Genomic DNA, 26,281 nt, shown 5'->3' on the forward strand with positions numbered 1-26,281 from the left:
GAATGTTGGCTGCTTATTTATACACTGACCACCCTTAATAAGCGCAGGAGGAACTCTCTAGTTAAAGTGCTCTCTATGCCTCACTCGGCACAGGAGCTTACTGGATCGAGGATCGCTCAGAGTAGCTGGGGGGAGGGAGAGAGCACAACCCTTACCCCCTCCTGGCTCTCTCCCCTTCCCTGCTGCTGTCACTACTGTAGGTACAGAATGTGTGCTAGGAAGGTGGTAGATTTAGGGGGGTTATGCTAGGAGGGGAGATTTGGGGGGGTGTTGTGCTAGCAGTGGATTTGGGGGTGGTTTTGCTGGGACGTTGATTTGGGGCGGGGGGACTTGTGCTAGGAGGGGGACTTAGGGAGGGTTGTGCTAGGAGGAGTGGATGGGGGGGATATGTGTTAAGGGGGGATTTGGGGTAGGGGGGGTTTACAACCTACAGACAACTGAACTATGCCTCACAGGGTACATTTTAGGGCTTGTTCACACCAAATGCAATGCTGTAATGTGTGAAATTACATGTTTTCCTGTATCGCACAAACACTCCAACTCCCTAACTCCCATCCAACACCTCTCAAACCACCCTTCTACCTAGTCTTCATAGGTATTGGTTAATCGGCATCAGCAAGTATGTTAAAAAAAAGTATCTGTACTCCTACTTGGTGTTAAAAAAAAAAAAAAAATTGGTTTCAGCGCATCCCTAGGAACAACATTTCTGACCTATTGGCATTCTTCAAGTACATCTGAAGAAGACCACTAGGTCTGAAACATTGATTTGTTTTGTAAACTTGGTCCAATACATGCAATAGAACCCTGAATGTTTTTGTAGCAAAAATGTTTGTTACATAGCTTGCGGTACCTGATGTTAGATGTCAGCGTCCTACACACTTCCACGTGTCAGATGCCTGGTCACCTACTGCGTTCTGTTGTTCACTGTCCATGTCCTGTATTGATGTAGGGGTCAACATAAGGAACCATACAGTGCAGTGGATGGCTAAATATCAGACACGCCTAGATAAGTCTGATGCAGAAGAATCTTCAGCCAGTTGTGATTCATGAATACAGAGTGGCAGTGGGGGCAGAAGGGTTGTATTCAACAACTTCTTTTTCAGGAAGCATGCCCAGATGACAGAATCAATTTAATAATTGTATCTTTCCCATATTGAATTTGGATGGATTTACTCTTGAAATATGACTTTTCAAAGAGGTCAAATTACCTGTTATTCCAACTAGATAATTTTGAGGCATGTGTAATGCTTGAGATGTCTAGACCAAGTATTTATTTCAAGGATGATCAACTGCAAAGGTTGCCACCATAGTCCTGCTTAGAACCACATGCAGTAACCACTGTTTGAATATGAATCATATCTTCGTCTTTGCTGTTGAATACTCAGGGAAAATGAGACTCCAGTAACAAAGTGAAATGAAACCATACTGAAGAGCAGACTACATTTTTGCTAATACATAGAAGTATTGTCAGGCATCTTGTGCCTCTGCAGAATGTTTACTTTTAAAAATTTTAAAAAGGAGGACAGACTTCTATTAACAGATTCTGTGGGGTTGATTTACTAAAGAAAGATAGACTTTGCAGAGTGAATTTTAACTACATTCACTAATCTAGGGGAAAATTCCCTTGCAAAAGGAATAGCCTTTTTGCCTTTAATAAATCAATCCCCATGTGTCTAAAATGCAATGTGTCTTACTATTAATCTTTAACATCTTCTTTGTAGGATATTGGTTTCATTTCAAATAGCACAAAGTTTAAAAGTTAAACTTCAGCCATGAAATACAAGCCTGCCCCATAATATGCATAGAATTTGTTTCAATTAGTAGGGAGCATTGAGTGCTTCATTGTTTCTGACAATTTCCTATAATGCTTGTTTCCATGCAACAGTTTCTCCCCTACGGATAATAAATTTGCTACCTGTTCAGATGACGGCACAGTTAGAATTTGGGATTTTCTTCGTTGCCATGAGGAGAGAATACTGCGAGGTACGTTTTGAATACTCTCTGAAAGCAAATATTTTAATGACCATGTTCCTTTAGCTAAAGCTTGCCACTATTTATAAACTTTGGTTACCTTTTCAGTGTCACATTATTAGGTATAACAGCTCTAACAATGGGGAGTGCAGCGCTACAAAAAAAGCTCAACCTTCAGCAAAGAGATAAATAAATGAACAGATATCATATGTCCAGTACAGTAATAATTTATAGTCCAAAATTATAATCAATAATAATCAACTCCAATCACTGTGGGTATGGTCCGGTATCTGGATGTAAAGGTATAGATAGATTGCCTACTCACCAGAAGCGCAATCTCACTGCGCATATCAAAATCAAATACATCCGGGGATCCTGGATAGGAGCTGCCTGGTGTTTATGATCCTCTGGTGGTCACTCGATTGTGTGTGAGAATACCGGTCTGGTCACAACGTACCTACTCAGATATGCACCGATGCCTAAAATACTGGGGCTGAGGTGTGGAGGCTCAGTGCCAGGTATAGAGAATAAAGGTGGTCATAGTGTAGTAATGTTGATAAAACAATTTATTAAATCGAGTTTAAGCAGAAAAGTACACACATGACAGTGACTGCGGGTGGTGGTAGGGAACTGCTTGTAAACAGTAATAAAAGCACTGACCAGTAGAACTCATATGGTGGCCCCCGGACCTCCTGATCCAGCGGCGTGAAGTCAAGGCGTGTAAGGGCTCCTCCTAGACGCGTTTCGTGTAAACACACGTCTGCTGTAGGGGTGATGGCCACCATATGAGTTCTACTGGTCAGTGCTTTTAAGGTTCTTTTATTACTTCTCATGTTCACAGCTGCATTTTTTTCCAAACAAGTATCAAGTGGTTTATAAAAGAGAGGAAGGGATAGAACTGCGCTATTACTGGTACCTGGCAGTTCTATGTGAACTTCCTTTGAGGCAATGATTAGTTCGGATGCTAGCACTGCCCTATTTCTTCCTTTTTAATGCAGAAGAAGATGGCATATGGATAATATAAAAAGGTAACAGACTAACAATAATACATTTTTAACTTACCATTTCAGGGTGTTTGTGATAAAATTATATATACCTTATTTCTGCTTTTAAATGTTTCCTTGCAACATGGCCATCTAAGGTAATCTGTACACAGTGTTAAAAACACCCCAGAAACCTCTACAGTTTTTTTTTCTCTGCAAGTGTTTGACCTAATGCTTCTCCCAGTTGACTGCATATTTAATACTAATGACTTTTGCATGCTTAAAGGGCTGTAAAAACTTACTTTTCTCTTCCAATGTGTTTATTTAAATATACAACATAATAAAGCAATTACTTTATTTTTAAACCACAAACTTTGCTACTATATTAATTGCTTTTCCCAATACTGCGAATGCTCAGACAGCAATTATAACAGTACATCCTTACAATTTGCAGTAAGTTTGAAAAACATGGCAATGCTTACATCGATTTACAAAGAGCAGAGAGAGGTGGGAGTCTATAATAACATTTTCTAAAATGATGTGTATGTAGTTTTAAATATGTTTTTCCCTCAACAAAACTGAAGCTTCATAGAAAGGAAGTGACTTTTTTTGTGGCAAGACGGAGCTCAGAAACAAACCACTTCTGGGTAGTAAAATCACATATCAGTGAGTTGAAGAATAACATGCATGTTCTATGTATAATGACCCTGATTATGAGTAGCACTTTTAAAAATACATTGATTCAAAATTGTGTATGCAATTGAGTAACTTCTTTTAGCATAGTATTAAGAAACTGTAATGATGGGAATAATTACCAGCAATGTATTCTCTTGTTATATTTTTTTATTAATCAAAGGGAATATTAAACATTTTGGTTTTTAACACTGCAAAAACTCTGAAATAAAATAATTTTAAATGAAGATACTGAATTTGTTGTGTACCTATTTATAAAAAAAAGACAACACGTACACACACCTTCAAAATAGTAGTAAAGTTCCGGTGAAATAAATCTCAGTATATAGTGGTTTTCTTATTGTTTACATTTTTTAATTTTTTTTTCCTTTTATCATACATCCTATAAAGAACAAATAATCTTGCCAAATCCTGTTCCTGACAGTTAGCAATTCCTCATAAACTTTTGGCTTGCACACATTCGTGACAGAAGGGGATCATGGGTACAATATTTCCAACTTAAGATTGGCCACAGTGAGTAGTAGGACAGCAAAACAGACCCTTTGAGGATGAGCTTTATACATTGAAGAATATTGTTTACATCCTTTGGATAATGGTTAAATTAATGCAGTTATTGCTGACCTGAAAATTCTAGTTGCCTGACCGTTCTGATTCTTTGGATTCAGTACTTTACTTCACTGGCCTGAAACAAGTAGGAGGATGAGTAATATTCTGCCTTTGCTCTGTCTGTTGTATGTAGCATGAATGTTATTTTTCTGTGACACAGAAGTACTGAAACCAAAGATGGGAAGTAAATTTATATCATTGAGAAGGAGGTCGCTAATGGCAGCCCCGTATTTTTATTGTGACAAATTAATGTGTTTGTATATCCAAAATGCTTTTCTTTTCATTTTTGGATCAAGTGGGGATGGTTAGAATCCTTGTCCATGAACTCAAATAATTATTTTGTGTACACAAATTTCAGCAGCATTTGTTTTGAGTCCAATCATCTCTTACAGTCGAACTAAAGTCAGGATTACTCACCTCTACTCAATAGTCCTTTGCTGGCACCAGTATCTTCTCCCCGGCTTCTTCTGGGTGCTGGTCTTCAGCCATCTTGTTTGTCCTGCGTTGAATTGCATGCCTGTTCTGCAACAAAGAGCATGTCTGTTCATAATGTTTTTCTGGCTTTAGTTCCACTTTAACAGCCAGAAGTTCGCTTTTTTTTCTATGGTCTACTATTTGGAGGAAATGAACACATATTTTGTGGTTTTATCTGTGCCATCTTAGATTCTCTTTAGCAGTTATTCTACATTCTCTTGTGTACACTTATTGGCAGTGCCCTTTAATTCTTTTTATGTGATGTTCAAACCACCATCCTGTCTGAAACTAAACAAAACCTGCTCAGATTAGTTAAACCTACTAAAATCTTAACCTGCAAAAAGATAATTTTAGCAGGCCGAAGTGACAATAGAAGAAAGGGATAAAAGAAAAAGCGCACCAACCTTGCATATTACCTCAGTAAAAAATGAATAATTTTATCAAAGAAATATACTCACAAGAGTAGCTATAAAACAGGCATAAAATAGTCCACACAGGGTTACAAGTCACATGCAAATTCCATCCAAAGGGGCGATAAAATCTAACGCGTTTCGAAGGGTGATCCCTTCTTCATCAGAGCTGATCGAAAAAAACACAGATTCCCCTCAAAAAATTACATGAATTTTTGAACATCAAAATTATTCATTTTTTACTGAGGTAATGCACAAGGTTGGTGCGCTCTTTCTTTTATCCTTTTCTACAGTTTTATCAAGCTTCCCCAGCTTCATGATAGAGCTGCACAACCTTTGATCAGCATTGGATGAACACACTGCTCGTTAAATAACCTTCCTTTGGTCTGAGTCCTTGAGCGCAGGAGAAGTGACAATTGAACCTGTCTGCCCCTGGGATTCACATATCACTGGTTGATATGAAATGTTCACTTTTGTTATATGATAGAATGTGACTTAGCAAAACCTGGCAGGGTGCCCAGATTCATTTTAGCCTACAATTATTACTATAAATAAATACTGTTGCACGTTTAGGACACGGAGCTGATGTGAAATGCGTTGACTGGCATCCAACCAAAGGACTTCTGGTGTCTGGAAGTAAAGATAGCCAACAGCCTATCAAATTTTGGGATCCCAAGAATGGACAGAGTCTTGCTACACTGTAAGTTAATTAGTCAATGACCAAGCAAGGAATTTTTAGATAAAAACGCTTACGTTTTTGGTTTATGGAAAGTTCTTGACTACTAATTCTGATAACACTCACCTTGGATCTAGACTTTTTTTGTTCCAGATTTCTTCCATCTCGGTGAGCCTATTAACATTGAAATTTAATGTTTGCTGTAAGTTTAACCCTCCATTCCCCTTCTGTGGAGTACATTCTTCATATTTTCTCTGGTGAACTTTGATTTTGATCTTTTCACAGGTGTCACTGAAAGTGGGGGAAAAAAACAACCTCCTGATAATGAATTAGAACTTTTTTTAAGTAGTGTTTTATTTATTTAAGGGTGCACTCACACTAGCATTTTTAACCGGTCCCAGGCGTGGCTCAGCCCGTTGGGACGGTTCATTTATGTAGTGTGAGGACTCTGAACTGTGCCCATGACCAGTTAAGTGTTCCATGCCTGAGACCACATGGAACAGGAGGTCCCATGCATGGTTCACTTGTGATCCAGTATGGTTTGCTGCAGTATGAGTACAAACCGTGCCAGAGCACAGTCCTCTCCATAGCAAACTGTGTTGTGAAACAGGGATCACTGGTCTGGTTAGCAGGGAAGTGTGCCCAGAAACACTTGTAAGTAGTGTGAGTGCAAAACAGCGGGGGATGGGGGAGAATCTAACTCAGCCAAGGTTCAGTTAAACCAGCCCAAATGTGAATACACCTTCAAACATATCCGCCTTGTTCACGTTAAAATATCAAAGTGTCACCATTAATGTATTTAGGAAGTCTCAGTAAATTCTTGGACTAGTTCTTCAAAGCCAACATTTCACCATTCTGTACAAGGCTCAAACAGATGTTTAAAAAGTGGTGTAAGTGCACTGATAGTTTTGAAAGGAATAATATTTGAAAATGAATGCGTTCAGTATTTACTTTATCTTTTGCAGTACCACCCACCTTATCAAAAACTGGTCTGAGAGAATTCAGGCAATATTTGTGTGCTTGCAAATTTTGCAGAATTAGCAATAAGTTGGAAGCAATTTTAGGCATAGAATTCCCAGATCCACTTCTATTTCATAAGACTGCACACTTCTCCAAGGTACTAGACTAGTGTACACCTGAGGATTGAAAGCACTGGGTCAGTATGGAAAAAAATACCTTTGTTTTCCCTGGTTAAATGGCAAACTGTTCTAATGAAATCAAAAACCACCCCCTATCTAGCACATTAGAAGGGATGAATAGAACAGGGCATCAAAAAACAACAAACAAAAATTCCCAGCTCACTTGCCAGCCAGTCTGCAACAAACTGAATTACCCTGTCTAACAGTTCACGTTAAAACAAGGGGCTTAGTTTGCACACATTTGCAAATATATGCGTAAGCTGCAGAGACTACATCATGGCACCCCAGTGTATTACAGTCCTAACTCTATAAATTCATGCATACCTGCCCTTAATCTATGGGTTATTATATATGTGCGCCAACGTTTGGAGACTCGCAAAATTTACAGTTAGGACCACAGTACACTGGGGTGCCGTGGCATGCATTCTGCAGCTTGCGCATATATTTGCAAATGTGTACAAACTAAACCCCTTGTTTTAACATGGACTATTAGGGTAATTTGTTTGTTGCAGGCTGGCTGGTAAGTGAACTTGGAATTTTTGTTTTGTTGTTTGATGTGCATTTCTCTTACAGGTGCTCCTTGCTGCAAAGGCCAGTTATAGGTTGGGGTGATTGAATAGAACAGAAGACCACCTACAAGGTCATAATTTTACATACAGTATTATTTTGGTTTTGGGAAGCCCTAAAATTCTCCCCAGGCCTATCTGAGAACTTTGTATTCCTTTTACACCGCTCTAACCAATATCAGCTGACATATTGTAGAGAGCCAGAAGGAATAAAGGCCCTGCGGGTGATCCAAACTTGGTAGATCTTCAGGCACAGTTCATGCAAGCTATGCAGTTGTGGCACTTTATCATCACTTATCAGATGCGACACAGTGCCTGCCTCTTTGAGGAATTGTGCCTGTAGTCCAGAAAGCTCAGACATTCATTAGCAGCTTTCTACACTATGCTAATTACTCCATTGGGCTCATATACATCATCTTTTCTCGAAAAGTGGAAATAAGATCAATTTCAGGACAGAGCAACAGAAACATATTCATTCTTATGGATTTAAAATTCTGCCCAGATAGTACTGGGGGAAAAGTAACCAACAGACCTAGCAGTGCTTCTCCTTCACATGACCCCCATCCTCAAACACTGTGATAAGAAATCCCTAATCATTCTAATCACACACCTAATAAATGCAGCATGGGCACGTATCCCACTCTGGAAGTAAAACCTTTCTCCATGAGATTACGGTGTGCAAAAGCTAACAAACTAAAGGCAAAGCAGATTCAACAGCATCACAGAAACACAAAACAGCTGTTCCATAACCTAGTTTTACTGGGTTTTACATACACTTAATCATATAGAGAATTAAGGACTAAGGGGTGAGCTTCTAGAATTATGACCATTGCAATATGGGCACCCCCAATACCCTGTCCTGTACTACCAATCCCCCCACCTTACCAACCCACTCCCTCATTTTCTTCTCATCCTCTGTTCCCACTCACCCTGTCCTCCTCTCTTACTCTTGTGGTTTCTGCCACCCACCCCCTTCCCCTTCTCTTTTATTTATTTATTTTTTTGAATAGAGTTAGCTTGCTGGTATGAGGGGAAAACCCTCAAAGGCCATCCTTCCCATATAATTAGAAAATAGTTATGGCCATACAGGTGGGATGCCGCACAGAATAAATAATCCTACAACAAGGTGTGCGCAGAACAGCTCAATGCTAAAGGCAGTGGTGGAACTAATTATGCTAAAATGTAATTTATTGTAATTTGCTGTTCTTGCGTTTTAAATTGTACCATTCAGATTGTATAATTAATATACACCAGTAATCTCTTTATTCAGATACACCAGCTGTAGTCTGTCATGCTATGTATTCTCCTGTGTGGTCCAAAATAAAGAATTAATTAAAAAATATATATATATATTTATATGCATAGCCAACAGGTGCACAACAAGCACTTTCTGAATCAACACATTCCCTTCAGAGTACCTTTCCACCTCCCCACAACACCAGTGCATCTGAAAATCTTTGAAATCCTGGGACAAATGTGCATTGTCCTTTTCCTTAACCCCCCCCCCCTTGGTGTTTTTTCTGCTTTGTTACATTACAACTGGAATTAAAATTGATTTTTGGAGCATTGTGATGTACAGAACATGCCTACAACTTTGAAATTGCAAAATATTTTTTAACACAAACACTAAGGACCAAAAAATCTTGAATGTGCATACGTATTCATCACCCAAAGTCAATACTGTGTGAACCAGGGAGACATTTAGTTTTTACTTTAAACCACTCTTGTGTATCTTTAGCAGTATGTTAAGGGTCATTGTCCTGCCTGAAGGTAAACCATTGCCCCAGTCTCTAATCTCTGGCAGAGGGAGACAGATTTCCTTCAAGAATTGCCCTTTAGTTAGTACCCTCCACTTTACCTTCAATCCTGACCAATTTTCCAGTCCCTGCTGATGAAAATCATCCATACGTGATGCCGTCACCATCATGTTTCACTGAGGATGGCATTCTCCGGGTGAAGGGTAGTGTTGAGTTTGTACCACACATCATCTTTTGCCATGTTTGTAATTGTGCCATATTCTTTCCATTTTGTTTTATTATATTTATTGTTGCTTCACGGAATGTTAAAAATGTAGGATTTTTTCATAGCACAACCTTGACCTATGCTTCTTCACAACTCTGTCCCTGGCTGGTTTGGAGAGCTCCTTGGTCTTGTTGCTTGCTTAGTGGTGTTGCGGTTTCAGGATTCCATCAGAACAGGTGTATTACACTTATGCTGATTACTTGAGAGATCATGTGACACTTTGAATGCACTTAGTATGACAACATTTTATTTAGGTGTTTCATAGCAAAGGGAGTGAATACTTATGCACACTGACTTTTTTTTTTTTTTTTTTTTTTTGTCTTGTGTGTCTCAAAATAAAAAAAAATTGTGCAAAGCCCATAAAATATTCCAGGTTGTAAGGGAGCAAAACTGGAATAACACCAAGGGGTAAATATTTTCACAAGGCACTGTGTAATTTTATTTCTGATGTCAACACTATAGTTGGTTTCTTTGTTCCTTAACAGATTGCTGACCACCTCCCATAGGAGCACGGCGCCAGAGCAGTTCTCCTGTGACAGATCCTGTATTCAGTATGTGATCTGGCACTTCCGGGTAGGGCGCTTTGGCTGTGCTGTGATTAGTCATTTGGCTATGAGACAGGAGATAAAGGGAAATCTTTGCAATGGGACAAAGATAGTGAAAAAAATTGACAGGGATTATAAGCCTCCCTTGCTCTATCAAATGAAAAAAAAAGTTTTGCCTATAGTTCTACTTTACCCTATGATCGCACTAGATGTTTAACCCATTCCCAGCCAGTGTCATTAGTACAGTGTATATTTATAGCACTGCTCACTGTATGTGTCACTGGTTCCCACAATGTGTTTGTGTGAAAAAATGATATAAATTTAATTTGTGTACAGCATTTCATGACTGCACAATTGTCAGTTAAAGTAACGCAGTGCCAAAAAGGAAAAATTGGCCTGGTCAGGAAGGGGGTAAATCTTCTGGTGGTCAAGTGGACAATGTTTACTACCTTGGGCATAAATTATGAAATTTGAAAAAAAATAAAATTTGGACCAGACTTACAGTAAGGCTTTTGTAACATTTAGTCAGATTCATTTAAATACGTATTCCCCAAGAGTAGAAAACTAAAACTGAATGGTTCCAGCTCTCGTACTGCACCAGGTATCTACATGTGCATTTATAAATTGATCACTGAGAAACATTTTACATGTTCCATTCTATCCCAAATAGACATGCTCACAAGAATACTGTAATGGAGGTTAAGTGGAATTTGAATGGAAACTGGTTACTTACAGCATCGCGTGATCATCTTTGCAAACTGTTTGATATTCGCAATCTTCGTGAAGAACTGCAAGTGTTCAGAGGCCACAAAAAAGAAGCTACAGGTCAGTCTATCCTTTTTCTAATTTTTACAAGTAAACCCACATTCTTAGTCAATAAACCATGCAAGAAGCAAAGTGCAGTGACATACAAACGCCAAAAAGAATGTACTGACATCAGATCACTACATCTGATGGAATCTGGTTGGTTGTAGCAGGTGCTTTTTTTTTTCTTGACTAAAGAACCATGAACTGATGTTAACTCTTAAACCTCTTTTAGCTGTGGCCTGGCATCCAGTACATGAAGGTCTTTTTGCCAGTGGTGGCTCTGATGGTTCTCTTTTGTTCTGGCATGTTGGGTATGTAGTTCTTGTGTGTACCTAATAGTGGGTCACCCTGGATTTCTCAGTGCACTGACATATATGTTGCTCCTTTATCTTAGGGTGGAGAAAGAAGTGGGTGGTATGGAGATAGCTCATGAAGGAATGATATGGAGTCTTGCTTGGCACCCTCTTGGACATATTCTGTGCTCTGGATCCAATGATCACACCAGGTATGCTTCTTAAGTTATAATAAACAGCAGGGTGTAGTGCTAAAATAACCAGGTAAAATTATGTTAAAATGGGTGGAACCCGAAAATATCAAAATCCAATGAATAAATAACTTAAAAATAGCATGAGAAACGTGTCATTAATGCATGTAAACACCTCAAATAAACCAGCTATATGATGAATAAAACATAATAAAGCACATCAATAAATAAAGTGATAGAACAGTGCTCTAATGTGTCACTATGCAGTGACTAATAATGTGCAAAGTGCCAGATGAAAGTCCAACTTTAAGGTGCGTGGGAGATCATGAGGATCTTCAGGATCCAGTAATCTGATCCAAATAGGACAGTGATGAATCCCAAGGTATAAAGATTGCACACTCACCAGATACGTAATCAATCTGTGCATTTAGAGATATCAATCTCAGAGAACTGGAGATCCCTTCAGGGTCTGGTCAGGCCTGGTATCCCTCACTCTCCGACATCTGCTGCCAGTATTGATGCTCCCGCTCTGTGGATGGTTAAAGCTCCCAAGGAGCCCCAAAAAGAGGAGGCCAATAGCGTGATATCGTTTAAAAAGGGGGTAATTTATAGCAACCAAACTGAAGTAAACAAATCACACTGACTAGTAGTGGTATTCCAAGATGGCCACCAGGACCAACGTGGTGCCGGCGGCATGGTGTCCTGATGCTGTAGCTCCTCGCTGACTCGTTTCATGCAATAGCACATATTCATAGGGGGTGTGCATACCACATTAAGTTATACTTCACCTACTTGAAAGAAGGTCAATGGTTAATGTGAATGATGCTTATCTTAAATTTTTGTCTAGCAAATTCTGGACTAGAAATCGTCCTGGGGACAAAATGAGAGACCGTTACAATCTGAACCTTCTCCCTGGCATGTCAGAGGATGGTGTGGAATATGGTAACTATCTCCAGTCCCCAGTATTTTTTGTCTTTTGCAATGTTACTTGGTATCTGTGTTTAGTGTTAGGTGACTGCACTACCTACAATATTAATATTTTTTGACCCTGTGTTTTTGTATTTTATTAATGTGGCTGGAGACACACAATGCTGGCAAACAGATTCCGGTCACCCTCTTTGAACCATGTGTTCCCAAATTCTAGAAAAGACATTTAAAGACTAGCTTAGGCTGTGAAAAGGGCAATTTCTGCTCTTTGTGAATGTTTTTTTTTTTTAAATCTGTGTGGACTTTTCAGAATATAGATTTTATAATTAGCTATTTCTTTTTTTGTAGTTAGTATAGTAAATATTTAGGAAACTTTGAGTATTTTCTAAATAATTGGCAGAAATTGTTCAATATTTGTTTTTTACTTTGTAAACCTTCTCAACTGCATGCTAAACACAAAGTAACCATGGATATTATTATTATTATACAGGATTTATATAGCGCCAACAGTTTGCACAGCGCTTTACAATACATTTCAGTACAGAAGGAATAGGAGGGCACTGCTCGTGGAGCTTACAATCTAATTGGGAGTGGTTAAAATTAGTTGGTGCAGCCAACATACAGCTGTGTCTATCTTCAGATATATGAGTTTGTATTGTAATCTTTCTTTGTTTTCCTTTTCTTATATTAAGAGCAGGAGTATACAGTACAACTTGTACAACACTAATAAATATAATGTGATATCTTCCTCTTCAGATGATGTTGAGCCAAACAATCTTGCAATTATTCCCGGAATGGGTATTCCAGAGCAACTGAAAATAGCAATGGAACAAGAACAGATGGGTAAGGAAATATAAGAGTTGTTGTTTTCTCATCTGTGTTGGATACTGTGTGTAACATGCCTTTATGTGTTTTTAGGGAAAGAAGAGGCAAGTGCAGTGGAGATGACCATACCTGGTTTGGACTGGGGAATGGATGAATTGATGCAGAAAGACCAGAAGAAAGTTCCACAGAAGAAGGTTCCATATGCAAAGCCCATCCCTGCTCAGTTTCAACAAGTTAGTACAAAATAATTTTTATAACATTTTTAGAAAGTTGAGTATTAGGGGGGGCTGGGGGAGCTGCTGCACAAAGGTTTTTAACTTCATGCATAGAATGAAGGTAAAAAACCTTGTGCCTTTTAGGACCACTTTTAAGTTTTCACTTTGTAAAATCTACATAAAAACATAATAAAACAAATCTCATAAACCCATATTTAATCCACAATAGAAAACAGAAAACCAATCAAATGTTGAAACTGAGAAAATATACAATTTATAAAAATATTTTTTAAATTGATGGCAGCAACACTTCCCAGAAAAGTTGGGACAGGGCAACAAAAAGCTGGCAAAGTAAGTGGTACTAACAAGGAAGAGCTAGAAGAACATTTTGCAACTAATTATGTTAATTTGCAACAGCTCCATAACATGATTGGGTATAAAAAGATGAGAAGAGGTTCACCAATCTGTGAAAAGCTGCGTCTAAAAATGTTTGAACAATTTCAGAATAATGTTTCTCAATATAAAATTGCAAAGGCTTTAAATATATCATCATCTGCAGTACATAATATAATCAAAAGATTTTGAGAATTTGGAGATATTTCTGTGCACAAGAGAAAGGGCCAAAATGCAAAATTGGATTCCTGTGATCTTTGGGCCCTCAGACAGCACTGCATTAAATACAGCCATGATTCTGTGATAGACATCACTGCATGGGCTCAGGAATACTTCCACATATCACTGACTATGAATACAGTTCGCTGTGCCATCAAAAATGCAAGGTAAAGCTCCATTGGGAAAAGAAGCCATATCTAAACATGATCCAGAAATGCCACTGTCTTCTCAGGGCCAAAGCACATTTAAAATGGTCTGTTGCAAAGTGGAAAACTGTTCTGTGGTCACACGAATCAAAATTTGACATTTTTTGGCAGCCATTGGTGCCGAATCCTCTGGACTAAAGAGGAGAGGGACCTTCCAGCTTGTTATTAGCGCTTAGTTCAAAAGGCTGTATCTCTGGTGGTATGGAGGCGCATTAGTGTATGTGGAATGGGCAGCTTGAACATCTGGAAAGACACCATCACTACTGAAAGATATATCCAGGTTTTAGAGCAGCATATATTTCCATCCAGATGACGTCTTTTTCAGGGAAGGCCTTGCATATTTCAGCAGGACAATGCTAAATCACATTATAACCAAATAAATGTCTGCTCTAGGATTGAAAAATAAAAATAAAAAGCAGCTGGCACAGGTAAAAGATACAAAAACCTCAAAATATATAGTATAGAAAGTGCAGCACTAAACCAAACTCTGTGATAAAAAATGTGATAAAAAAAAAAAAGGTCCACCATAAATGACCATGCTCAAGTCCACAATATAAAGTGCTTCAAACATCAAAGGTAGAAAAAGGACCCACTCATCCAATGAGACCAGAGGAAGAAGTGACACCTCAAAATTCCTAGTGTCAACAAAGGTGAGTAGGAGTGCTTACCGGAGCTGTTCCACTCCAGCCTTGCTTCCCACCAGTAAGGTCATGCAAGTTACAAAAGCTAATGGTGCAGTATGTCCTTATATAAGAAATATTTATAAAGTATCTATTGCACTTACAATTGAGGAAAGCCAAATAGCCCTCAAAACAATCCCGGGGCTGCAGCAATCTTGATACAATGTAGCAATCATTCTGGCCAGCGACCGCATGGCTTGATGTTGTCAGGGGCGTGCCAAAATATTTGGCACATCTTGAAATGAAGAATATGACAAAGAACCACCCAGGACTGTTGAGCAGTTAGAATCCTATATCCGTAAAAAATGGGACAACATTCCTCTCCCAAAACACCAACTGGTCTCCTCAGTTCCCAGACATTTATAGATTGTTAAAAGAAGAGGGGATGCTACACTGTGGTAAATATGGCTCTGTCCCAACTTTTTGAGACATGTTGCTGACATCAATTTCAAAATTGCCTTATTTTTTTCTTCAAATCGTACATTTTCTCAGTTTAAACATTTGATATGGTTTCTATTTTCAATTGTGAATAAAATATAGCTTTATGATATTTGCAAATCATTGCATTCTGCTTTTAATGTAGATTTTACACAGTGTCCCAGCTTTTTTGGAATTGGGGTTTATAAGCACAGATAAACCAAAACGTACATTTGAATAATTTGAATTTGGGCAGATAAGTTCTGCTCAACTGAGGTAGCCATTATGAGGAGTTTCGCCCAATTGTTTTTACTTTAATTATGGCAGACTTACCTGTCAAATGATGCCTTCCAGAGCTGCACTGTCAGCATTCCTGTTTGTCACAGGAACTTCTCTCTTCTCCCAGTCTTCCTTCTGGATTCGGTCTGTTCAACTGCTTGAATAGCAAGGCTGCGATGTTTTAAAAAGTGATTGTAAAGGGAAACTTTTTCTGTTTTTAAAATAACAAACATGGTATACTTGCCTGCTCTGTGCAATGGTTTTGCTCAGAGCAGCCCCAATCCTGCTCTTTTTGGGTCCCCTTTCGGTGCTCCTGGCTACCCCCCTCCCGCCCCTGCTGAGTGTCCCCCTAGCAAGCCGCTGTCTATGGGACCACTCATGCGGGTTCAGTCCCAAGCTGCGCTCTGTCTATCCGTTGATAAACAGAGCTTGGCCTGGCCCTGCCCATACACCCTCTTCACTAGCTGTGATTGATAGCAGCAGGAGCCAATATCTTTATGCGACTTTTGAGAAGAGAACTTTCAGTTCTGCCCAATTAAGGGGGCCATTAAGAGGGTTTTCTACCCAATGGATTTACATCAGTCAAGCAGCAAACAAAATGGAGATTCAGTGGTAGTTGTGAGGTGTAGGTGGAGGCTCTGATGTGAAGATCTTGCCCTATCACAATTTACATTCAATAGCATTATATTTATCAGGTCACCTTATAACCAGCAATGACCAGTTTGTCTCTTTTTTACATAGGCATGGTTGCAGAATAAAGTACCTCTTATGCCATCTTCAGACGTTGTTCCTGAGCGGAAAGAAGAGGTGAAACCTGATGAGAAGAAAAAGAACCAGGCTGAGATTGAGCAGGAAATGGCAGCACTACAGTATACTAACCCCCAGTTGTTGGAAGTATGTTTGTTTTTTGTTTTTTTTCTTTTTATAAATATGACCTAGTTCGCTGAATCACTTGCTAAACTGAGCACAGTGTGAATATAACTGTGTAAATGTGAGCACTTGCTAGTCTTGACTTGTTGGCTGTACATACATACTGGGCAGGCCAATCTTTACGCACCTCAACCATATGAGAATGTGACCAAGTCCCAGCTATCATGTGCTTCCCATGTGCCAGTTATTACAATTCAACTTATTATATTAGTCAATAAGATTATGGACAATACAACAGAAGGTGTTTGCTTTAGATGTGTTTGTGCTTTCTTGTTACTTCTGAGAAAATCCTATTTATATAGTTAAAAACTAATTGCACAGCTCTTTCCTGTATAGGATATGAATCTTCTTTGCTTATATACTTGATGAGTGGGCACAAAAATATTTCTGTAGATGTATCTCTTACAAATGTCAAATTTTCCACATATGCAGTGTACCTCCTATTTAGTTAACTGCTCCAACCAAAACAATGAAACACAAGTCCAACTCTGGGCAACTAAAAAATTATCCCCTGCAGCAGGGCTGTGCCTGCACTTCAGGGATTAATAGCTCATTTTGTCTAGGGGAGAGAATAAACAGTTCTGCTTACCTGATCCTGGCACTCCCCCACACTCTGATGGTTGTCTGTCCCTTGGCGTTATCAAGTCCTTTGCATGGCTATGGATGCTACTTTGGTCTTGATGTCAGGGTCCTAGACTGCTGTAGCTTGAGGGAGAAGAAGCTGTGGGGCACAATCTAATTGCGGGGAGGAGGAGATAAGAAAATTTTTTTTACTAGTCTAGACAAAAACCAGCAATTACAAGCACAGTCCCACTGCAAGGATCATTTGTTTTGCCTGGGGCTAGGCTTTAAAGAGAATTACTTGAGTATATGTGTGTAATTTATCAGTCATACATATTTGGTCATAAGAAACATTTTTATGAACAAATACAATCCTATCCACATCATCTGTATAGTTTGCAGGGATTTTAGCAAACTTTGTTGCAGATTCCTACCTTTTTCAGCCCTTAAGAAAGAGCTGTTTGCTGTACCATGCAAACACTGTATGAAAAAAATGGTAAGGAGGCTGCACAAGGCAGGCTCAACGTCCAAATAGTTTTACTGCTACCACATCCTTTTAAATAAGACAGTGCAGCAAACCAAAAAAGACCCTATCAACTAGAACTTCTAGGACTTTAAAGGTACCACACCACAATTATATATAAAACACATACTGTACATGTTTATTGTACAAAACTTTAAAATACACGTTTTTTGTTTTTTTTTAAATGTAAAGTTTTGTACAATAAAAATATATGTGGTTTTCTATTTAATTTCTGGTGTGGTACCTTTTAAAGTCCTAGTAATTCTAGTTGGTAGGATTTTTTTTGGTTTGCTTCACTGTTTGCTTTACCATGTCTTTTTCAGACATTTCTGAACTGGAGGGCTAGTTTTCATAGGAGTCTTCATCTTTGCTCAAGGACAGAGCATTCGTGTTAGTCTTATTCTTTCTGATGCTAAGGGAAACCTTTCAATTTCTACACAGTATGTTTGTTTTCCAATGATGATAGTAAAAATTACCCTTTCCACTTAAGTCTTCTGGCAACTGTGATTTTCTATAGTTTATTTCCATGCGACACCACTCAGTTTGTAGATAATGTTTCCCTGATTCTCTTTCTCGGTGCTCTTTTAATTGACTCACTGCTTGTAGCACATTAAAACAGAACAGGAGGTCAAATCTGTTTTACAGGTATTGCTATCTTTTATGAATATCTGCTGCTTGTCCTAAGACAATTATCCAGGGTACAGTGTTTCTTCTATAACTCATCAGGGAGTGTGAGAGCAAGGGACTGATTTATGTGGTGATAGTTGAGGTAAGGTGTGATGATAACACTGTTCAACAGGTAAAAAGTTTTGGGCATAAAATTAGCTAATCTTACATAATTTTGGGGTGCTGAAAACGAAAATGACCCTAAAAAATATTGATTGGCTCTAGTTTCCATGATATATTCACCCATCTAATGACGTAAGCCATTCAAAATTATGATGCAACTTCAGCTGCATATTGCGCAATTGATACTGGTGACCAATAGAAAATTGCATGTATACTGAGATGATGCAATATTAGCCTTTAATTGCATCACTTCACTGCATAAAAGCTGCAGTATCTGTAGCTGATTGTAGTTCGACAGCGTCTTTACATTTCGTTTTATGCTTATATAGGCTACTCAGTAATGCCTCGAACTTGTGTGAATAAAGCAGATAATTTCTGCTATATCTGCGGTGAAATAACTTTTATCTCACAAAAAAGGAGGATAACAGGAATGATTAAGAAAGCCTACAACTTGTATTTTGGCTGCAAGATAGGAGACCAGGACAAGAGCTGGGCACCACATATATGCTGCAATTCTTGTGGGACGGCACTGTAGCAATGGTTGAATGGAAAAAAGGCATCTATGCCTTTCGCTGTGCCAATGATTTGGAGAGAGCCAACAGATCATGTTAGTAATTGTTACTTTTGTATGGTGCCTCCAATTGTAAAAGGGCTAAATAAGAAGAAAAAGTTATCTGTGCACTATCCAAATATTCCATCGGCAATACGTCCAGTTCCTCATGGAGAGGGGCTACCAATTCCTAAAGCACCAGAATCCTTCGTGGTTGAGTCAAGTGAGGAAGAACCTGAAGCATGTAGTCACGTGCAGTTGTAAGAGATAGCCCTTTCCTCGAATACAAGAGAAAAGCCAAGAGAAGCAAAACCGACACAAACTGAAGACAAAACTAGTGAGAATCCTAAGTATTAAAAATGATTCAACTTAGCTTATGGCTATAATTTTTCTTGGTAATCCTATGCAATATATTATGCCATTTAGGCTTTGTTATGTAGTCAATATCACTTGCTTTATATTTGTGGAAAGACATCTATCTATATAATTATTGTGCATTATGTAGTCATTACGCCTATAGTAGAAAACTTTCCGTTTACAGAAAAACTAGAGCCAATTGACAAATTTCATTGTTATATTTGAACTCCGAATGTGAAATTCATTAAGAAATGGATCCTTTTGTTTCCAAAACTGGCAAAAAATAAAAATTTGTTGAACAGTGTAATCAAGGCCCCCTACTTATTAAAACAAATATTTTAGCAAGAGCACTGTGATTCTTCAGCAATTCAGTATGTTTGCTATTATCCTCTCAATGTATATAGCTGACCTGGGGATCATTTTTTTTCTCGTAACGAAAGTAGACTGTCACCAAGGTTTCCATCTTTACAATATATACCATTTAAATTGTGTCCATTTAGTTAGTGGAATTGTCCTGATGTAAGTGTGTTCTATTTAATTTATTAGTGTTGCAAGTTAATACATTCATGGATTTATTTTCTTTTCAGCAACTGAAAATTGAAAGAATTGCCCAGAAGCAAGCAGAGGCTCCAGGTCAGGCACAGGGACTTGCTTCTCCTTTGGGCGTACCTCCTCAGGTTCCTTCTGCTTTTCCACCTGGGCCACAGACTCAACCTCCAATAAGTTTCCAGCAACCTCTTCCACCCCAGCAGATGACAATGAACATGCCACCTGGCCCTCAAGGACAGTTTAGACCACAAGGGCCTCAGCTTTCCGCAGGTCCACAGGGTTTCATGGCTCCTGGACCACAGAATATAAGACCTCAAGAAATGCATCCTGGAATGCCCAGACTTCCTGTTTCTCATGGACCAATGGGACCACAGGGTCCTCAAGCTACTCCTGGGCCTCCAGGTCATATGGGTCCTCAAGTGACACCAGGTCCTCTAGGAGTACAGGCCCCTCATCATGGCATGCAAGGTGCACCAGGTCCTCAGGGGCCACTTATGGGGGTGGCTCCTAGAGGAGTCCAAGGCCCTCATGGACTGCGAGATAATCAAGGGCCTAATCAAGGAATGCTTTTGGGACATCCAGCACAAGACTTGAGAGGTCCATCTGGACCATTGATTGGACATGGACCAATGGATATGAGAGGCCCTACAGAAATGCGTGGACCTCAAGATATGAGAGGACCTCCTGAAGTACATGCACAAGATAGGAGAGGCCTTTCTGACATGAGAGGTCCTCCTCAGGATATGAGAGTGGCTCCAGATATGCATGGACCTCAGGATATCAGGGGTCCCCCAGACTTGCGAGGACCGCCAGATATGCGTGGCTCTCAGGATATAAGGGGGCCACCAGACATGCGAGGTCCTCAGGACATGAGAGGGCCACCTGATATGCGTAACTCTATTGATATGCGAGGCCCTTATGACATTCGTGGCCCCCCAGATATGCGAGGACCTCCAGACATGCGTGGTCCCCAAGATATTCATGGACCCCAGGATATTCAAGCTCCCCCTGATATACGTGGTCCCCAGGATATGCGAGGTCCTCCAGACATGCGGGGACCTCCAGAGATGCGAGGTCCACCTGACATGCGAGGGCCTCAGGATATACGTGGTCCCCCTGAGATGCGTGGACCTCAGGATATGCGTGGTCCCCCTGAGATGCGAGGTCCACCTGATATGCGCGGCCCTCCTGAAATGCGTGGACCCCAGGATATGCGAGGTCCTCCTGACATAAGAGGACCACCAGAAATACGTGGGCCACAGGATATGAGAGGTGGCCCACAAGATATGAGGGGGGGTCCTGAATTGCGTGGCCCACAAGATATGAGGGGTGGTCCTGAAATGCGTGGTCCACAGGATATGAGGGCAGGTCCTGAAATGCGTGGTCCTGATGTGCGTGGCCCACAAGATATGAGAGGGCCACATGATATGAGGGGCCCTTCTGATATGCGAGGACCTCATGATCTGAGAGGGCCACCAGAAATGCGTGGTCAGCAGGATATGAGGGTTCCACCAGAGATGCGAGGACCTCAGGATATGAGAAGATCAAGTGACATTAGAGGATCTCATGACTTGCGCGGCCCCCAACATATGAGGGGTACACCAGACTCAAGGGGATCATCTGATATGCATGTGTCTCAAGACCTGCGAAGTCCTCAAGATATGAGGGGTCCTCAGGATATACGTAATCTTCAAGAGGTTAGAGGACCTCCAGATATTAGTGGCCCTCATGAAATTAGAGGTCCTCAAAGCAGAGGGACAAATTTAGGACTACCTCAAGAAACTCGTGGACAATCAGTGCCCCAAGGACAGCCAGGAAGTTCCCAACAGAACCCACCGAGGTCTTCCCACCCCCAACCACAGAAAGCCTCTTTACTTGGAGATGGTCCTAGGCCTTTCAACCAGGTAACTGCCTTTAATACTGACAGGAAATATTTTGCTAGGAGACGTCAGTATTAAAGGGTAGCTGAATTTGTAAATTAAAGTCCCGTCGCATCCTGCCACTCTCCTCATCATATTTTTGAATGATAATACAGGGCTGATATTCTTGTTACACAGTGTGGCAAAGACCAGGCAGCATTTCCAACTATTGGTGCCCTGTTCTTCCTTGACTTTGTATTTCACTCAGTATGTATTGCAGAATGCAAATAGCAGACCAGGGCACATTTGTCAAGCCAGATACAGGGCAGCTGTTAGTCACACCAAGCATATGCTTGCTGAGCTGAAAATGGACTTGAGGAAGAACAGGGTGACACAACTCAGAACCACTTTCAAACTGTGAACAGCCTGGGCAATTAGGGGATCATTTGTCTGAATCTGAGCTCTGTAATATGATTTAAAAAAATTGATTAGGAGGGCAAGGTGGGGTAGGATAGAGGCTTTAACTTATATTTTCACTTACCCTTTAATTATAACAGTAAACGTAATGGGAAAGAAATTACAAAAATGTGCATATACAGTCTGTCAAGTCCCTTTAGGAGCAGTTTAATGGATTCCAGTTACAATTTTAGTAACATGTTACCAATTTAGTATTCTGCATAAAAAAGCCTGACTCTACAAATTGAATGTAGAAGGCACAGTATTCCATTCCAGTATTTCCATACTAAAGTGCCTCTTACTGTATTTTAACTTTGCATCTGCAAAACAGTTTGAACACCGTTGTCAAATGCTTTAAAGTTTCGTACCTTGCTCTATTCAGTTACTTTTGCTGCAGGGGAATCTGCTGAACCTTACAATGTATGTTGTCAATGTTGAGTAAAAAATATTTATATGGCTATTTATAAAAGAAAAAGGTAATGCATTTTCAGTAACAATAAATTTTACATTTTTGCATCAAGTGAAATCTGTACTATGAAAAGCCTCTTATTTCAGATAGATATTTTTTTATTGTCCTATCACCTAAGTATATTTTAGGGCATTGTTGTCTTGCTAGCAACAGAAGAATGTTACTCTTTGCTTAAAAACGGCAACGCATAGTATGAGGAGTGCAGTAAAACACAGTTACTTGCCCTGACTACAGTGAACAGCATTCACCTGATATGTGGTTTGTGTGGGTTACTGCATGTCCTAGCCCTTTTCTCACCTTAGTAAATAAATCCTCATAAAGTTTAATTGACAAAGCTAATACACCAGGTTAAGTCCTTATTTCCAAAAAAAAATATTTTTTTTCTCATTAGTTGAGGGACACATGAATTCAGAACAAAACACAATATACTGCCACCTACAGGAGGTTGGGATACTGGTAAATATACAAAGCCAGGCACAGTATAACTCCTTCTTTGCTCCATGGACTCAATAAATATTCCTTTCTACATTGCAGCTTTAGCTGCAAACTATATAGCAACTATCTGGATTGACATTTCCTTCCTGCTAATTTTGTAGGCCATACCTGGACCGCCCTGAACTGGTCATGTATGGCTAATTTGAAATGGGACCTGTGGGCACTTTGCAATTTCCAGACCTATGTGTACTGTGTTAGTCATGGAACACTTTCCAGCTCTGGAACCATGGCACAGCCCTAGGTCATGACCCTGTCTCTGAGAATTTGGTGAGTAAGGCTGGTCTGACGCTACCTCGCTGTTTACACTGCTGGGCACCTTTTCATATTTTCTACCACTGCTGGTTTTACCATGGTAAGGATTAAGGCTGAGGAACCAAATTCTGTGGTCATCCACTGGGTGGAATGTGGCACATGCTTCACACTCTTTTCTGCCATTCTGCTGCTGTTCCTGCTCCTGAAGCACCATGTGTGTCTCCCGTCTCTTTATGCCCCCCCCTTACATCTGCACCAGTTGCCCGAATTTATAAGTACCAGAGACCGCTCCGCAAATTGGACCTAGTTATCACTGTGTGGAAGCAACATAGAAGATAGCCACTCTGTCATGCATAACCTTAACCCATATGTCCCTAGTGGAATATAGGATTTTTTTTACCCAGTACAAAACCAAGGCCTGTAGTTTAGAACCTGGGAACCATGCTGCTATAGGGTCATAGTCATCAGAGTGTTCCTCAGCTCTATCAGGTGAGGCCAAGGTATACAGGGGCCTCTTGTCCACTCATGACTTCCTTGCTATTTGTGCATTTTGTCCCCAGAGGCTCTAAGTATACTCTGGTACTATCCCTTGCAAAGTCTGTCTCCTGACCTTTCTGAGCCCTTGAATCAGGTTGAATCTGTGGCCTGTTACTACCTCTGAATCAAATTTAGAGTTCCAACTGTCTATCTCTGAGGAGGTACCACAGTATCCTGCTGTTTGTTCAGATTTACAGAGTGATGTTTCAAACTTTATTGATGCATTGCTCATTACCCTGCATTTTGAGGATAGGCCTGCTTTCAGGTCTTGGGTGTTGTAGATCTCCTACAGCTGCAAAGACCTTTTAAATGTCTTCCTGGCATTTTGGTGTTTACATCTACCCATCTTGCATTTCCCAACAACCTAGATCCCTTATGTCCCTGTCAAAGTGGTGACTCAGCATCTGGAGGTGTAACCTTTCTGGACTTCCACTCCCTTTTCAGGAGAATTCTTTATCCTGGGTATTATTGAATCCCCTATGGTATCTGGTACCCTTCAGCATCCCTCATCTCCAGAGGGACTTCCTGATCTACATGGCCTTTTATATCATTCAGAAACAACTGCTATCTCTTACAGTGCTGGAACTTGTGTATACCCTGGTGCTGTTTCTCGGCACTCCATTGTGGAATGCTTAAGAGACCTTCTATAAAGGCGTCGGTTTATAGGACTGCTGCAACCAGAACCCTTTTGAAGGCCTCAAAAGTGTCTATTGTTAGTAACTATTGGGCACCAACGGACGCAGCCATTCAACATAAACCCTCACTAAAATAATATCTAATAATGTAATTGGACACGTTTATGTGTCAGGGAATTTCCCCCTTCTTCCCCACCAGGGTTCTATAGAGTATTAAGAAAACAACCTTTCAGCATATGTCCTTCTCTTGTTTGCTCTTGGTCCTTTTCAGCCTCCCCTTCCATTGCTGGGAGCCTGTGCTTACATCAAGACATTCAGATGGCCTCTATGATTAATGTCCCTGGTCTGTCCCATCAGTCATTTTAGGTGAATAGGGTGGTTTCTACCCTTGATCCCGAGAGGATCACACTTGCTGGGGTGAACCAATGCCCATGCTTTCAGTCTGGTTTCCCAGAACAGTCAGGCCCCTCTCCTCATTGCAGGATCTCTGAGTTGGACTCTGTTGGACATCATCTTGGTGTTTCAGAAACTGGCCTGGTCCTTATGCTGGATGACACAGACTACTAGTCCTCCACTACTCTGTCTTAGACGTCAATGTCTTGACACTTAAGTCCTCTCATTTGATGGTTTGTACACTGACCAGGCTGGTATTGACAGCAGGGGGAGCCAATGGCTCCTGCAGCTCTCTCTGAGTGTATGGGTAGAGAAAAAGTGGAGAGAACTGCTACTCTCGGACACAGCACTAGATCGAGATCGGGCTTAGGTAACTATAAGGGGACCTGGGGAAGTATAGCTGCACACAGAAGGTTTTACCTTTCTACCTTTACAACCACTTTAAACCTACATTCTATTGCCAAAAGTATTGGGACACCCCTCAAAATTATTGGATTCAGGTGTTCCAATCACCTCCATGGCCACAGGTGTATAAAATCAAGCACCTAGACTTGCAGAATGCTTCTACAAACATTTGTGAAAGAATGGGTCGCTCTCAGGACCTCAGTGAATTCAAGCATGGTACCGTGATAGGTTCCCACTTGTGCAATAAGTCCATCTGTGAAATTTCCTTGCTATTAAGTATTTCACAGTCAACTGTTGGTGGCATTATAACAAAGTTGAAGCAACTGGGAACAACAGCAACTCGGCCACGAAGTGGTAGGCCACATAAAATGACAGAGTGGTCTCAGCGCATGCTGAAGCACACAGTGTGGAGAAGTCTCCAACTATCTACAGAGTCAATAGCTAAAGACCTCCAAACTTCGTGTTCCTTCAGATTAGCACCACATCAGTGCGTAGAGAGCTTCATGGAATGGATTTCCATGGCCGAGCAGCTGCATCCAAGCCTTACATCACCAAGTGTAATGCAAAACATTGAATGCAGTAGTGGTGTAAAGCACGCCTTTACTGGACTCCAGAGCAGTGAAGATGTGTTCTCTGGAGTGACGAATCACGCTTCCCTGTCTGGCAATCCGATGGATGTGTCTGGGTTTGGCAGTTCGCCAGGAGAACGGTACTTGCCTGACTGCATTGTGCCAAATATAAAGTTTGGTGGCGGGGGGGATTATGATGTGGGGTTGTTTTTCAGGGGTTGGGCTTGGCCCTTTTAGTTCCAGTGAAGGGAAATCTTAAGGTGTCAGCATACCATGACATTTTGGACAATTTCATGCTCCCAACTTTATGGGAACAGTTTGGGGATAGTCCCTTTCTGTTCCAACATGACTGAGCACCAGTGCACAAAGCAAGGTCCATAAAGACATGGATGAGCGAATTTGTGGTGGAGGAACT

At 40.4% G+C, this 26,281-nt stretch overlaps 1 protein-coding gene across 2 annotated transcripts in view; it reads left to right on the top strand.

The window, feature by feature from the left end:
- The window catches only part of WDR33 (WD repeat domain 33), a 126,178-nt gene that overhangs the window by 78,402 nt on the left and 21,495 nt on the right, over nt 1-26,281 (top strand). For both annotated transcript variants that reach the window (XM_089665541.1, XM_089665545.1), the window contains exons 7-16: nt 1,886-1,983; nt 5,711-5,837; nt 10,756-10,910; nt 11,125-11,203; nt 11,287-11,397; nt 12,224-12,318; nt 13,060-13,146; nt 13,222-13,361; nt 16,279-16,431; nt 19,835-21,700. In XM_089665541.1, the coding sequence (XP_089521667.1) occupies nt 1,886-1,983; nt 5,711-5,837; nt 10,756-10,910; nt 11,125-11,203; nt 11,287-11,397; nt 12,224-12,318; nt 13,060-13,146; nt 13,222-13,361; nt 16,279-16,431; nt 19,835-21,700 (2,911 nt within the window). The remainder of the gene's footprint in view (nt 1-1,885; nt 1,984-5,710; nt 5,838-10,755; nt 10,911-11,124; nt 11,204-11,286; nt 11,398-12,223; nt 12,319-13,059; nt 13,147-13,221; nt 13,362-16,278; nt 16,432-19,834; nt 21,701-26,281) is intronic.

Source organism: Staurois parvus, unplaced genomic scaffold (genome assembly GCF_062004578.1).
Source record: "Staurois parvus isolate SC_StPar_1 unplaced genomic scaffold, SC_StPar_1.0 ptg000049l, whole genome shotgun sequence".
Lineage (NCBI taxonomy): Eukaryota > Metazoa > Chordata > Amphibia > Anura > Ranidae > Staurois > Staurois parvus.